Genomic DNA, 16,406 nt, shown 5'->3' with positions numbered 1-16,406 from the left:
AAACAATCTCAGAACGGCCTGGATAAGTCAAAGTGTTTTAAAGTTATCAGCACTTAAAGTGACACTGGTCAGATTTGCAAAAAATGGCCAAGTCCTTAAGGTGAAATAGGGCTGAGTCCTTAAGGGGTTAAAGGCAATGAACATCCATCTTGACTAGAATAATTGGATATCAATGTATATACCTATGAAAAGGCAAAACAATAACTACTGTGTGGTGGCATAAAGGGAGAGTAATTACTATGTGGGTGCATTTAGGGGACTCGGTGGGATAAGGTGTTTAGTTATGTTTTGGGCGGAGTTAGAGGCGTGGCCTAGTGCAGAAAAATTTGCTGCGGTGTGCTTCGCACACTGCACATTCTCTCCCTTTTCCTTCTTTTCAAAAGTTGGGAGGAATGAGGTTCCCATAATGAAAAGGTTTAAAATGTATGGATGCAACTGAGTTAGGCCTTAATGCACACGACCCTTCCGTTTTTTGCGGTCGCAAATTGCGGATCCGCAAAACACAGAAGCCGCCCGTGTGCCTTCCGCAATTTGCGGAACGGAACAGCCGGCCCATGGTAGAAATGCCTATTCTTGTCCGCAAAATGGACAAGAATAGGACATGTTATATTTTTTGGGCGGGGCCACGGAACGGAGCAACGGATGCGGACCAGAACAACAGTCGTGTGCATGAGGCCTTAGGATGTAACAAATGACACTGCTAAACTACTGGTGGTGAGTTAGCAATATATGTAAAATAAAATTAAAAACTCGGAGTGCTTCTTTAAAGGGGTTGTCCGCTTTTAATATTGATGACCTACCTTGAGGATAGTGTGCACGTGCCGTTCCTCTTCCTGTTCATTGCTGCTTTGCCATAGACAGCGGTGGTGAACAGGACGAGAGACGGTGTTCTGTCAGAAAACCTTAAATCGTCAGATTCCCTCACCCCACGTGACTTCCGGGGGGGTGCCGTGGGGTACGGGAATCTGCCGATTTAAGATTTTCTGACAGAACAGGAGAAGGCAATATGGACAATCACAATACATTAGTAAGTGCCTTGTATTAACTTTCTCTACATGATAAATGCCACTTGCCGAAGTGACACAACCCCTTTAAGTGACCATTCTTTTGAGGATGAAATCTCCATCATATAATCCCCCCCCCCCCCCAATCTTTCACTAATGAGGATTTAAGAAGATACTTTGAAAAATCATATCAATAAAATTTTACTTTCTTATCTTCACCTGTACTTTAGATTTAGGAAAGGTTAAATATATTTTCTTCTCAACAGGTGATGAACGACTTTCAACTCCAGAGCATGAGATTGAAATCGAAATAGAAGATGACCTCCTAGAAGAACCTTTACAGGACTCTCCGCCCGGCGGTGACTACGTCTCGTCTGACCTGAGTTTCCCAGAACCAATGTCTGCAGACAGCGCGGATCGCAGTGACACAGCACAGATGCCGTTGTCCTGTTCGGAGTGCGGTAAATGTTTTAAATTTCGGTCAAGACTCATTGCACACAAGCGCATTCACACAGGAGAAAAACTTTTTTCGTGCCCCGAGTGCGGGAAATCTTTTATGTGGAAATCACTACTTATTCAACACAAAAAGATTCACACCGGAGAGCATCAGTGTCTGGTGTGCGGGAGGTGTTTTACAAATGAATCGAAGCTAATCGATCATCAGAGAACCCACACGGGCGAGCGACCATTCGCATGTCATCAGTGCGGGAAAAGCTTCGGATTGAAAACGTGGTTAACAAAACACAAGCGACTTCACACAGAGGAGAACGCCCCCTGTTGATGAGAGTGAGGTAAATGTTTGATGCAAAAATCAGATGCGACATCATCAGTGGACACACATCTCAATCACACCGGGAACATTCTGCACCAATTCTGTTCATATTCAACAGTTTTTTACTCAAATCCATTCTGAGAGTGCACAGAGATGACGCCCCTTCAGGATGCGCCATTTTACTAACACCGGTGGCATTGTAATATTGTATTAAAGGTTTTTGATATGAAGCAGGTTTTGTGTTTAATAGGAAACTTTGAAAGTGAGTATTAAACATGCTATTAATACAGAGTTCCCCCCGATGCTGCCTGCAGGATCGGGGAAGATGGTGGTATACATGCCTCAGTGTGTTAAGATATTGTCAGAGACCATAATCCAATAATAATGTTGGGGCAGTACATCAGGCAAGGTGTTACCGGAATTTTGGAGACTTAAAGAGTAACTAAACCTTTGATTCAAATTTTAATAAGATGTCCCTAATGTCCAAATAAAACTTTTCCTAATATACTTTATTAATGGATTTTCTATTTTTATTAGACTTTTTCCTACCTAAAGTGCACCATTCCCTGTGCGCTTAAAACGGACATTTCCGTATGAATGGGGCCGCAGCAGCGCTGTGAGTACGGGCAGGAGGGCCTATTGCTTCTCCTGCCCGTACTAACTTTCGGCATAGCACAAGGGTACTCTGTACCTATGTGCTATGCCAGGATTAGCTTAGCGGAGCGGGCTCCTGCTCCTGCCTGCTCTGCTAAGCTAACAGCTGACATGCAGGACTCTTAGCTTAGCGGAGCAGGCAGAAGCTGGAGCCCGCTCCGCTAAGCTAATCCTGGCATAGCACATGGGTACAGAGTACCCATGTGCTATGCCAGGAGTTAGTAATCTTCTGGGGGGGGGGCACGGGCAGGAGCAGCAATATGCGCTGCTGCCCATACGCACTGCTGCTGCGGCCCCATTTATAAAAATGTCACACCTGTACTCCGTACAGTGCTGTGAAGTCAACGGTGTATGTCAGTTTTAAGCGCACAGTGAATGGTGCACTTTAAGGGGGGAAAGTGTATGAAAAATAGAAAATCCATTAAAGTATATTAGAAAAAGTTTTATATGGGCATTAGGGACATCATATTAAAATTTTAGTCAAAGGTTTAGTTACTCTTTACAGGTGTTGTACAAGAATGTTTTTTTTTCTCATCCGTATCATTGGGGGACACAGCCTTGACCATGGGTATAGCTGTTGCCGCTAGGAGGCGGACACTAAGCACAAAGGTGTGAGCTCCTGCCTTCAGCTATACCCTTCCTGCAGGGACTAAGCCAAATCAGTTTTAGCTTAGTGTCTGTAGGAGGCAGACCTCCCTGCGTTGCTGGTCTGTTGGTTTTTGTTCTTTTTTTATTTTCTCTTGTGTGGGAGTTTCAGGCAGTCCTAATAGCTGCTCAAATAGGAAGGGGGTGAAACCTGTATAAATACAAGGGACTAAATCGTCTATCCAAATTAATCCATCCTCATGTATGGATGGTAACCCTACCTATGATTGTGGTAAAATTGTGAGTAATAGTATAGAAGGACAGACGGACTGATTAACTAAAATTCACCGCACTAAATCCGGATCTAGTGCTCCGAAATGGCAAGGTACTGCCTGTGTTGCTTGTTACATGTATAGTCTCGGCTCTGTAATTCGGCCATTACAGAGCCGAGACTATACATGTAACAAGCAACACACCGTTTTCCACACTAGGACTCGGTGCTAACACGATTAAATTAACTGTGTAGTTTAGCCGATCTCAAGTTCCCAGTATCGGCTTTAGGCAGTTAGGTGTAGTAGCTTCCTGGCTCCTGATGACGTGCAGGCATTATCTGCACAGAAACGCGTAGAGCCGTAGCTCATTGTTCAGACGTGCTGTTTGCTGGAGCGCATGTAGCCAGCATCGGTAACAGTCTGTGTGGTTTACTCACCTGGTGGACGGAGGTTATGAGTCGGTACAGTGTACAGCCGCTCTTCTCTCTAACCACCACTGCTCAGTGGCACGGCTGTCCCTGGTCAGTCTATTGCTTGCTGTGTGTGCTTATTCCATACAATTGACTGGGGTTTATTATATCCTAAATTCTAGTGGATATAGCACACTGTAGCAACTATTTTCACCAGCACAATTGTACTGGCATATACATCACTATTGTCAGGCAGTACCTTGCCATTTCGGAGCACTAGATCCGGATTTAGTGCGGTGAATTTTAGTTAATCAGTCCGTCTGTCCTTCTATACTATTACTCACAATTTTACCACAATCATAGGTAGGGTTACCATCCATACATGAGGATGGATTAATTTGGATAGACGATTTAGTCCCTTGTATTTATACAGGTTTCACCCACTTCCTATTTGAGCACTAATAAAACTTTTATTATTTTGCTCCATTTTAAGCGTCCTTATTGGATTTTTTGTTATTATATTCTAGGGACGTGTACCCTCTTATATTTAGCTCGTAATTTGTACAGTCCTAATAGCTGCCTGCACTCCCACACAGGAGACCAGGGGGTCCCCCAAGCCCGCTGCTCCTTCCAGTTCTCCAGAAGCAAAGGAGGATCAGGTTCCTAAAAGCCTCTGTATCCTGCCAGCGTTCGGATCACCACGGCCATCCACCACAAGTCCCCTCTGTTCCAGTGTAGAGTCCCTCCCCAAGGGGCTGCACACCGAAGGTGGTGATCCAGCTGTAGACCAGGTAACCCTTCTCAGGTTACCTGGTCCCCTCAAGGCTGGGCCCCTCCAGGATGTTCCTGCTGTCGGGAGAGGGGGAGTGGGGCGGCAGGGCTTGATGCGGGGCGTCCGTTTTCCCTTATTGTTCGGTGTGTCGACTGGTCCAGGGCCTCTGCTAATTGATGCCCCGGCTTCTCTGTGGCCTGCTCCCACGTCGTCCCCCCGCGGCTTGCGATTCCCCGGCCGGTGTCTCGGTTCGGCCGGGGATCGGCCCATGATTGATGCGTCTGGATCGGCCCATGCGTCTCTCTGCTCTGATCTGCCGGGCCCTCAGATGGAGGTTGGCCTGTTCGATGTTATATTCGGGCCGATCGTTCCTTCCTCCCCGTTGGACGGTGTTAACAACCGACGCAAGCCTCAGGGGTTGGTGGGGAGTGTTGGAAAATCTCTCCATTCAAGAAGTATGGTCTCGCAAGGAACACTCCCTTCCAATCAACATTCTGGAGTTGAGGGCGATTCTCAGCCGGGAGAATCTTGATCCCCGCTAGCAACAACAAGGTCAAGGACTTCGTCGCGCGGTCCAGGGACCCCTTGGCCCTGGCGTGCGATGTGCTGGTGATTCCGTGGAGTCGGTTTACGTTTCCTTACGTGTTCCCGCCTCTTCCTCTCATTCCACTTCTCCTCCGGAAGATCAGGTCCGAAGGACTGCCCATCATTCTTTTGGCCACGCCGGGTGTGGCATGCGGCTTTGGTCACCCTCCTCTGCGACGAACCCTGGCTTCTTTCTCTTCGGGGTGACCTCCTGTCTCAGGGGCCAATCTTCCACCCGAATTTAGGGTCGCTACATTTAACAGCGGCATGGCTGTTGAAGCCGCCGTACTAAAGGCTCTTGGATGCCGTGGTCCAGACCATGATTCATGCCAGGATGCTGTCGTCTTCCCTGATCTACCACCGGACCTGGAAGTCTTACTTTAGTTGGTGCGAGCGGCGTCAGCTGTCTTCCGTTCGGTTCTCTTTGCCGCGGCTCTTGGCTTTCCTGCAGTCGGGCATGGACTTGGGGCTGGCTCTCAGCTCCCTCAAAGGGCAAGTGTCGGTTCTCTCCATTCTTTTTTAGTGGAATTTAGCTTCGCTTTCGGCGGTTCTGCCTTTTCTGCAGGGGGTGGCACATGCTGCACCCCCTTTCAGTCCTCCGTTGGATCCTTGGGACCTTAATCTATTGCTCAACGCTCTCCAGTCTTCACCGTTTGAGCCTTTGCAGCAGGTGTCACTTCACTTCCTGTCCTACAAGGTGGCTTTTTTTGTTGCAATTACTTCTATCCGTAGAGTGTCGGAACTCGCGGTTCTGTCGGTTTCCTTTCCTGATCTTCCATCAGGATAAGGTGGTCCTTCGCCCTGTGCAGTCCTTCCTGCCGAAGGTGATGTCGACATTCCATCTAAATGAGGAGATTGTTCTCCCTTCATTTTGTCCTGACCCGTCTCCTCCTCGGGAGCAGTCGCTTTACGCTCTGGATTTGGTACGGGCTGTTCGAGTCTATCTGTCCCAGACGGCATATTTCCGGCGGATGGATTCCGTTCGTTACTCCACAGGGGCCGAGACAAGGGCTGGCAGCGTCGAAGACTTCCATTTCCCGATGGATTTGTTTGGCCATTGTGGAAGTGTACCGCCTTAAGTACCGGGCTCCGCCCTTCCGGATTACTGCTCATTCGGCTCAGGCAGTGGGGGCCTCCTGGCGGTGCATCATGGGGCTTCGGCCCATCAGGTGTGCAAGGCGGCTACCTGATCGTCTTTGCACACCTTTGCGTCTGCTGACGCGTCTATAGGGCGTAGAGTTTTGCAGATGGCAGTTCTCTGATTGACGGGAGGGTTTCATGTTATGCCCACCCTTGGGGACTGCTCTGTAACTTCCCATGGTCAAGCCTGTGTCCCCCAATGATACGGATGAGAAAACTAGATTTTTGTATGTACCGTAAAATCTGTTTCTCTTCCGTTCATTGGGGGACACAGCGCCCACCCATTCTCTAGTTTAGGGGCCTTTTCGGGCCTGTGTGGTCCTGGGTTTGTACATAGTGTGATTTTCTTGTTGTCTTGCTTCTCCTTCTGCTTTTGCACTAACTGATTTAGCTTAGTCCCTGTAGGAAGGTTATAGCTGAAGGCAGGAGCTCACACCTTTGTGCTTAGTGTCGCCTCCTAGTGTCAGCAGCTATACCCAAGGTCAAGCCTGTGTCCTCCAATGAACGGAAGAGAAACAGATTTTACGGTAAGTACAAAAATCTAGTTTTTATGCACAGGCTCCATACATCCCTTGTACACACTGACATACAGCTACATCATTCGGCTTCCGCCTTTGGCACCGATGGCTGCCTAAATAAGCTGATTGGTGGGGGTACTGGGCATCGGACCCCCACCAGTCTGATATTGATGACTTATAATGAGGATATGCCATCAGTATAGTATCTACGGACAGGAAAACTCCATTATGGGTTGTCCTCATGGATATCTTCAGTAATAAGTCACCGCCTTGTGACTCGTCTCTCACTCGTTCTTCCCCCCTTCCCAATGCTGGCTCCGTGCTCCTTCTATTCCAAGCCTGCAATGCTCTGCTGGGCTCCCTCTCTGTTAGAATCCTGTTTGACATCGCTGTAGCCAATAACTGGCCACAGCGATGACCACCCCCCCTTTACATCATGACAAATGGTCACATGACACAAGGGGATCTGGTGTTGCGGTGATGTCAAACAGGATTCTGCCAGAGATGGAGCCCAGCAGAGCATCGCAGGCCCGGAGGAGAAGGAGCGGCGAGCCAGCACCAGCCCTTTTTTCATCGTCGCATTCCAAGAGCTATAACTTTTTTTTATGTTTCCTTCAATATAGCTGTATGGGGGCTTGTTTTCTGCAGGACAAGTAGTTTTTGATGGCACCATTTTAGGGTACACATAACTTACTGGTTAACTTTTATTAACTTTTTCGGGGGGGGGGGTGGGGGGGACAACAATACTGCCATGGAGTTTTTACGTTTTAAATTTAGTGACATTCTGTTTGTGGCATAAATAATTCACACTGGCGTTTTGGCTTTCCGTTTGTGAGATCCGTTCAGGGCTCTCACAATCGGTCCAAAACGGATCAGTTTTGCCCTTAATACATTCTGAATGGAAAATGATCCGCTCAGAATGCATCAGTTCGCCTCCGTTCCATCACCATTCCGCTCTGGAGGCTCTGTCTGCAGCGTTTTGCTGTTCATCTGACGAAGCAGAGCCAAACGTTTTCTCTGACACAATAGAAAACGGATCCGACTTTCAATGGTGTTCAAGACGGATCCGTGTAGTTCCTCCAAGATGAAGGATATGGTATCCTGTCCATCTGGGACATTTTACAGATCAGAGATTCTGACTCATCTACTTCACAGAACAAGTCTCTTCCAGACATCCCAGAGGTCCTCCAAAATACTTAAAGGGGTTGTCTCACTTAAGCAAGTACCATTTATCATGTACAGAAAGTTAATACACGGCACTTACTAATGTATTGTTATTATCCATGTTGGCTCCCTTTGCTGGCTGGATTCATTTTTCCATCACATTATACACTGCTTGTTTTCATGGTTATAGCCCACCCTACAATCCATCAGCAGCCTCTCTGGTGGCCGTGACCATGGGAGCGCTCATAGGCTGGTGCTTTTTCCTATATTGTACAAACACGACCACCACTGATGGATTACAGGGTGGTCGTAACCCTGGAAACGAGCAGTGTATAATGTGATGGAAAAATGAATCCAGCCAGCAAAGGAGGCAATATGGACAATCACAGTACATTAGTAAGTGCCTTGTATTAATTTCCTCTAAATCATAAATGCTGTTTACTGAAGTGAGACAACCCCTTTAGAGGTTTTCCGGTTATATTAAGTTAACAGATAGGTGGAGGTCCTACTAGTGGGACCCCCACCGATCACGAGAACAGGCGCCCTGGGAGTTCCGGAGAAAGGCAAGCGCTGTACGAATGCCCGACCGGCAGCTCCATTCATTGCAGGGTCTTTATAGCTCCTTTGCTATTGGTTTATTATATTGTGTGGAGGGCACTTAGAGGGAATCCTAGGGGCACTGTACTGCTTTGGGGGAGTCTAAGCGAACACCTTTACTGTGAGGGGGTCACTTAGAGGGAAATCTTTACTGGGAAGGGGCATCTTTATTGTGAGGGGGCACTAACAGGGGCATCTCTACTGTAAGGGGGCACTTAGAGGGGCATCTTTACTGTGAGGGGGCATCTCTACTGTAAGGGTGCATTTAGAGGGGCATCTTTACTATGAGGTGGCACTTATAGAGGGATATCTTTACTGCAAAGGGGCACTTACAGGGGCATCTTTACTGTGAGGGGGTCACTTAGAGGGGTATCTTTACTGTGAGGGCGGCACTAACAGGGTCATCGCTACTGTAAGGGGGCACTTAGAAGGGCATCTTTTACTGTGAGTGGTATCTACTGCGAGGTGGCATTTAGAGGGGCATTTTTACTGAGGGGGTACTTACAGGGGCATATTTACTGTAACGGGGCACTAACAGAGGCATCTCTACTGTAAGGGCGCACTTAGAGGGACATCTTTTACTGTGAGGGGGTCACTTAGAGTGGTATCTTTACTGTGAGGGGGTCATTTAGAGGGGCATATTTACTGCAAAGGGGCACTTAGAAGGGCATCTCTACTGGGGTGCATTTAGAGGGGCATCTTTACTATGAGGTGGCACTTAGAGGGATATCTTTACTTCAAAGGGGCACTTACAGGGGCATCTTTACTGTGAGGGGGTCACTTAGAGGGGTATCTTTACTGCGAGGTGGCATTTAGAGGGGCATCTTTTATTATGAGAGGGTCATCTGTACTGTGACGGGGGCTGCAGAGCTTCACAGTTGGCAGATATATTGCCTCTCAGCTGTAAACTGGCAGGCAGTGTATCAGGGGTATGTAGATCAGGGGCGCACAACATTTTTGGTCTGGGGCCCGCATCGTCACATTGCTCTATTTCAGGGAGCCACAAAAAAAGTCAATCGGGGCTCGTTTGGATTAGCCAGTTACACAGGCCGAGGCAAAGTGACAGGGGAGACATGATCTCTACGCAGTCATTCCTCTACTGATTACACAAGATGTGCTGATGATAATTGTACATCCTTCATTCTGATGAAAGATGCAAATTAGCCGACAAACGAATGATTGATTATTTATCCGCTGATCGGCCGCCAGTTATCGGGAATGAGTGTTACTTTGAACGCTTGTTGTTAGTAATTGGCCCGGAAATCATGCAGTATAAAACCTCATTCACACGTCCGTGTCCGTGCTCAAATCCGTGAAACGGTGGTCACTAATACATCCGTGAAGGATCCGTGTGTCAGTTTTTTGCTGTCGGTGTTTCACTGACACTGAACAGCTGAAAAATAATTTTTAAAGCATCTCTTCTTAATGATCCGTGAAACACGGATCAAAAAAAGGGATGGCATCAGTGGTTTTCGTGGACCCATAGACTATAATGGACGTGATGGATCCATGAACACGGACAAAATAGAGCGTTCATCCGTGCTAAAAACACGGACCCACAGACCATGTGATGAACACAGTGATGTCACCAAAGGTCCTTTTCCTCCCAGGTCCTCAAAGAAGAAGAAAGAAGAGAATCCGGGCTGCGCGAACAAGTGGATGAGGTGAGTTGAATTATTTTTTAACCCCTCCAGCCCTATTTTACTTTGCATTCTGTATTAAGAATGCTATTTCTTTTCCCTTATACCCATGTTATAAGGGAAAATAATAACTCACATGGAATTCTCGCCCGTGTGAAAGAGGCCTAAAGGTTTGTGCCAACTGTTATTAGAGATGAGAAAATCATTTTGTAAGAATTAATCCATCTCATTGAGCAGAGTTCTGCAGCTGCCGCAGGGTGTCTCTGAAGTAAAGGACGCTCCCCCTGCAGCTCGATTGAAAGGGCTGGAAAGCTCGCCCACTTGTGACAATCTGCGCCAGTGCACAGTAGCGGCGCATGCGTAGAGGCTCTGCTTCTGGAGCAGCTACACTTCCTGGTAGCAGTGCGTGGACAGTGACTGCTCCAGTTGCGGAAAGAGAGTGTGTGTGTTTGTGCTGCTATACGATATTGTCAGGGCTGGACAAGATGTCGGCCCTGTCATTTAGGGCTCATGCACACGACCATATGTATTTTGTGGTCCACAAAAAACGGATCCGCAAAAAATATGGATGACGTCTATGTGCATTCTGTATTTTGTGGAACGGAACAGCCGGCGCTTCATAGAACAGTCCTATCCTTGTTCGTAATGCGGACTAATATAGGACATGCACACAGAGTAACTTCCGTTTTTTTTTTACGAACCCATTGAAGTGAATAATAAAAAAACACCAAGTTGGAGCTCACCTCACCATACACCACATCTGTAATATATGTTGATCCGAAACATGTTGATGATATGAGCTTGATGTTTGGTTTTTAAGCACGTTTCCTAATAAAACACGCACTGCGAGGTGAAGCTGGACAATCTACTTTTTTCATTGAAGTGAATAGTTCCGCATACGGTCCGCAAAAAAAAAAGAAGTTACAGACATGGAAAGAAAATACGTTCGTGTGCATGAGCCCTTAAGAAGCAGGAAAAGTATCCACAGCTTCGGGGACATCCATCTGCAGGTGCAAAACCCTGTTTGATGAGAAGAATAGACTCTTACGAATCAATTCTTTAAATATGCAAACTGACACCAGAATAAATAGGTAAGGTGAGTTTGATATATAATATGTATAGTTTGACGTTAATGGGGCGATAGTTTTGGTTGGCGTGGTGTTTATTTATATTTTTTTTCGTGATTTCTAATTATATTTTATGTTATATTTAGTATATTTTTTCATGTGTCCCCAAGAGGTAATTCTATTTTATTTTTTGCATTTTTTCCAATGTAACTGGGACATCCAAAGGAGCCCCAGTTACAGGGAAAACAGCCCCCTTAGGGGCATTGTACACATGCAGAGCTCATCAGGGTCTGCTAAGTCCTTGCAGCTCTTCTTTGCTCCGGAGACGTGATTGCTGGGTCCGCTATGATAGAGTTCACTGAACGCTATGCGCCAAGCACGGGAGGAAGCAGTAATAAGCCGCTCCTGGTCGCACAGGCAGAACGTTTCTGTACTGTGGCTGTGTCGGCTGAGGGTTGTAGAGTTAGGGTACAGCTTGCAATAGCAAATTGCGCATCACAAAAATATCTGCGACTTGCTGTTGCGAGACTATTTATTTCAAAGCTGGGATTTTCTGCACGCCAATCGCATGTCGCGCACAACTTCCATTAAAGTCATGGATGAAGTCATTTAATGGATGAAAGGTTACTCGCAACGGGCAACACAAAATCCGACATGTCCGGATTCTTTGCGACTTTCGAGTTGCAGCATGTCGTATGTCCCATTGCAACAGAACTGACATTACATGAAATGTCACGCGACTTTCTTGTCGCCATGTAGCCGAACCCTCACTCCTATAAGGCCCCTTGCAGACGAGCGTTTGCCACGCTGCGAGTCCGCAGCGCAGCTCCCGGCCTGACCTCCCAGCGCTGCCGGGGGTCAAATAGCATTATATTGATTTATGATGCTATGTAACGCTTACAGTTCTGGAATGTATTAAATAACACTGGCAGCATTAAGTCAGTGTCATCTAATACATTATATAAAATGCCCCACTACAAATGTTGCCATGTAGCTGTACCTTTTGTGTCGTGCAACACACATGTAGCCGTACCCTTACTCCATAGGCCAGGGATCAGCAACCTTTGGCACTCCAGCTGTGGTGAAACTACAACTCCCAGCATGCACTCTTTGCTTGGCTGTTCTCAGAACTTCGGTAGAAATGAATGGAGCATGCTGGGAGTTGTAGATGAACAGCTGGAGTGCCTGAGGTTGCTGACCCCCGACCAGTGTAGCCCTAGCATACGTTGCAGACAAAACGTGTGCCACACATAGCCGTACCCTAAGAGTACGGCTACACAGCGACGTGTCGCAGAAAAGTCGCGCAACACAAAAGGGTATGGCTGCATTTTATAGAATGCATTTCAATGGTGTTGCAATGTAACATGCTGTGGATGGATGGATTTTTCCGGACTGTCGCAGTCGCCGATGCATTGCAACACTATGCATTATAGCAGGCATGGCCAACCTGTGGCTCTCCAGCTGTTGAAAAACTTCAACTCCCACCATGCCCTGCTGTAGGCTGTCTGAGCATGCTGGGAGTTGTAGTTTTGCTACAGCTGGAGAACCTCGGGTTGGCCATCCCTGCTGTATAGGAAATGTCTCCCTGCAGTTATACCCTGAGGCAGCCCCCGACAACCAAGCCCGAGCAGACAGTAAACCCCTCTCGTTCAATCAAAAACTTTATTATTCTGCACTCAGCGCAAAGAAACGACGTCATCAGTCCGAGCCTCGGCTCTGAGCGTCTAGTGAGATGACGTCACACCTACTGCGCCAAATGCCGGGGTGAAGAGGTTTATAGCAGCAAGAGTGCACAGTAATGAGGTGAGCTCCGTGTGACCGGAGGGGCTGCATACAGGCGGCAGTGTGGAAGCCCGGCTCCTCCTCAGGGTTACTTGCCTCAGTCCGCCCGCTGTTATATAAACTGGTAACAGATCTGCGTTCTGTGCTGTTTATAAATAAAGTTTATTGAAAGGACCTTTTGCGCTAGAAGGTTTGCACCAAGAGGTAAACAGTGTGACCATGGTAACCAATAAGGGCCAAAGTAGGAACATATGCAGTGGTTGTTTCAATAAACTTTATTTATAAACCATGCAGAACACTTGGCAGAAGGCATGCTGTAGAGAAATCATAAGGGCCAGTATTTTGGAGCGTTTCTGCCTCAAAACAGCCTCCCATTCAATTCAATGGGAAGCAGCATTAAAGTGAACACCTGTTGGTTAAAAAAAAAAAAAAAGACAAGAGTCTAAAACCACATGAAAAAATGCACTGATTTTTTTAAGTGTGTGTTTTAAAATCAGTCTTGTGAACTGGCCCTAAGTGTCCTTATTTATGCGTCTCAGTTATTCCGTTACCTTAGTAACGGCCAAAATATGTTGTCACAGGAGAGAAATGCCTGGGCCCCCATACTGGTTATACTTACCCCGCTCCCCGGCACCCGCGTCGCCTCTGATGGCTGCAGCTTCTCCCCGTCGCATGGATCAAAACATATGGGGGGGACAATATGGGGCAACCAAAAGCAGGCCACAACGGGGACGAGCCCCCCTATCATTGCAGGTGACACTAGGGAGGCTCGTTCCCATTGCAGCCTGCTATTGGCTGTGACGCCCCCCCCCCCTGTTAAAGGGGCGGACACTGTGGAGGTCTCTGTTAAACGGGCGGGCACTGTGGAGATCTCTGTTAAAGGGGCGGGCACTGTGGAAGTCACTGTTAAAGAGGTGGGAACTGTAAAGGTCACTGGTAAAGGGGTGGTCAATGCTAAAGTGGCGGGCACTGTGGGGGTCACTGTTAAAGGGGTGGGTACTGTAGAGGTCACTGTTATGGGGGAAACAGTTGATATTGTTTTACGACACACGGAAACATAAAATGAAATAGATGAAATATACCAGTGCGAAGCCGGTTCCTTCTGCTAGTAATTTATAATACTGGGGTATGGGGGGGGGGGGGGGGGCGCACTGCACCATCAATGAATGTAACTAACCCCATAATACAAATATAGACTGCGGGTGCCAGCCATAGCACACAGCTGGCACTCGGCCTCAATGACAGGGATCCCACCGAACGATGCCAATTGACCCCTCAGGTGCCGCATTTAAGAGGTAAATTGCCTCGGTTCGCAGGATTGCTGCTTCCACCGGGTGCCGGGTATGTGATACGGCCGGAACTCGCAGTCTATATTTGTATTGAGGGTAATTCTCATTGGTGGCGCAGTGGCCAGAGCCCCTCCCCTCCTCCTCACTATTACCTTCTCATTGGTGGTGCAGCGGCCACAGCCCCTCCCCTCCTTCTCACTATTACCTTCTCATTGGTGGCGCAGTGGCCAGAGCCCCTCCCCTCCTCCTCACTATTACCTTCTCATTGGTGGTTCAGCGGCCACAGCCCCTCCCCTCCTCCTCACTATTACCTTCTCATTGGTGGCGCAGCGGCAGCCGGATCACAGTGCGGAGGGACTCTTTCCTTCTCCACTGTGCCGGCTGTAATGTGCGCCGGACGTTTTAGAGGCATTCAGCACTGGGACGTGTGTCTGCCCCTATGACATCACTAAAATACTGCGGTAATTAAGAAATGGCGATATCGCCATATCGCTGTTTCTTAGTACCGCGGTATATCGTTAATACCGGTTTATTGCCCAACCCTACCTTAAGGCTTTTATCGGGAACAAACATTCCTGCGAACAATCATTCTCAACAATTGCCTGCCGTAAACTTGCCGCCGATTCTTCACAAATCAGAAAAAAAGTTGTCAAAAAACATTGATCCCGAAAATGTTTTTTCATCATCAAGTATAGATCTAAGAAAACTTTATCTACTTTTTTAACAGCTGTTGATGCTGTCCTGACTCTGATATCAGTAATAGCCCGTTTGTTATATGTACGTCGTCCTTATGTTTGGTGTTGTCCTCATGAATATCATTAAGGGGATTGTCCTACGAAAAATATTCTACAGTTTTCAAACCAGCACCTGGATCTGAATACTTTTATAATAGCATAGCCACTGAGTTATTCAATAAAATGTATCTGTATAGCGCCACCTGCTGTTTGGTCTTTTTCTTATTTCTTTGACCTGCTCACTGAGAAGGCCGCACATGCTCAGTTTCATCCTTGAACTGCCTCCTGAGCTGTGATAGGGAGAGCACGGACACGCCCCCTGGGCTGCAGCAGAAAAGACACTCCCCCTGAGCTGTCAGCTTGATATAAATCTAGCAGAGCAATGAATGAGGAGATCTCTGGACCCATGTGAGGTACAGGGCTGGTTCTAGCTTTGTTAGGAGATCACCATGTACTATATGATGTCTGATTTTCATTTTTTACATTAGTCATGGGATAACCCCTTTAAATGATAAGTTACCCTCTTATGACACTTCTCTCACTTGTTCTTCCAGGTACAGGGATCACCTCGCAGTTCTCAGCAGGACCATCGCCTGCTCTCAGAATGACCTCCATGGATAAAAGCAGCATTTACATGGCAGACAGGATTTTAAGCCTCACCCTAGAGATCTTATTCCTTCTGATCGGAGAGGTGAGCGACTCTGGGAATGAAGAGCTGGCGCTGTTACTGTCTTCTTTCTGACAATTGGGTTCCCTAAGCCAATATATTTTGATCAAAACACATCTGTGTCCGCCTCCCATGCGCCAAGGTGGTCTCAGTCAGGAAGGTCCTACTTTAAACCTACCTATGCCGCTGCTCTCCTGAATGTACATGCCCAACCGCATAGGTAGGTTTAGAGTAGGACCTGTCTGACTGAGACCACCTTGGCGCGGGTAGGCGGGCACAGATGTGTTTTGATCAAAATATATTGGCTGAGAGTCTCAGATTTTATCCGAGTGAGGGCTTAGTCCATGTATGATGTTTGCATCTATTGTGTACATTTTTCCCTGTGATTTTTTCCTTATAAATGTTCACATGTACATCTGCAATTCTATTCATCATATCATGCAGGATGTTTGTCTCTTTTTCTGTGATTTTTGATCTAACCATATTGCCTGCCATGCTCCAAATCTTAAAATTTAGTCTAGGGGTTAAAGAATGAGAAGACATGACTCATGGTGGTAGTTGATTCTTCCTCCACCTCTTCCAACTCCAAACCGCAGAAGACCTTTTTTCTTAATTAGCAAAGCCCTGGGTGTCACCCTTACAACCTACACGTCACAGTCCCAAAGCCGATGGGACTGTGACGTGTGGTTTAGAAAAGAGTGACGTCTTTATCCTCATAGTTTACATCTGGACGCAGTTGGGATGCTCCAGGTGG

The 16,406-nt window shown here is 47.2% G+C and overlaps 2 protein-coding genes and 1 long non-coding RNA gene across 5 annotated transcripts in view; 2 read left to right on the top strand and 1 right to left on the bottom strand.

The window, feature by feature from the left end:
- Positions 1–2,000, top strand: part of LOC121000615 (zinc finger protein 891-like) — an 83,810-nt gene extending 81,810 nt beyond the window's left edge. The window contains exon 8 of the mRNA XM_040431172.1: positions 1,271–2,000. Coding sequence (XP_040287106.1) covers positions 1,271–1,785 — 515 coding nt within the window. The 3' untranslated portion in view covers positions 1,786–2,000. The remainder of the gene's footprint in view (positions 1–1,270) is intronic.
- LOC121000616 (zinc finger protein 436-like) overlaps positions 1–16,406 on the top strand; it is a 684,763-nt gene that overhangs the window by 652,353 nt on the left and 16,004 nt on the right. For 2 of the 3 annotated variants that reach the window (XM_040431175.1, XM_040431174.1), the window contains exon 2: positions 15,540–15,676. In XM_040431175.1, coding sequence (XP_040287109.1) covers positions 15,590–15,676 — 87 coding nt within the window. In that variant the 5' untranslated portion in view covers positions 15,540–15,589. Of the gene's footprint in view, positions 1–12,936; positions 12,984–15,539; positions 15,677–16,406 lie in introns of those variants that run through there. The other variant, XM_040431176.1, reaches the window with a different exon arrangement.
- On the bottom strand, positions 5,500–15,604 carry LOC121000620. Its single transcript, XR_005778870.1, has 3 exons — positions 15,595–15,604; positions 10,179–10,186; positions 5,500–5,632 (listed from the first exon to the last, which is right to left on the bottom strand). It is a non-coding gene; the product is annotated as an uncharacterized LOC121000620 (long non-coding RNA).

Source organism: Bufo bufo, chromosome 5 (assembly GCF_905171765.1).
Source record: "Bufo bufo chromosome 5, aBufBuf1.1, whole genome shotgun sequence".
NCBI classification, from domain to species: domain Eukaryota; kingdom Metazoa; phylum Chordata; class Amphibia; order Anura; family Bufonidae; genus Bufo; species Bufo bufo.
Note: the sequence above shows the minus strand (reverse complement) of the source record. Positions and strands in the feature narration are given on the sequence as shown.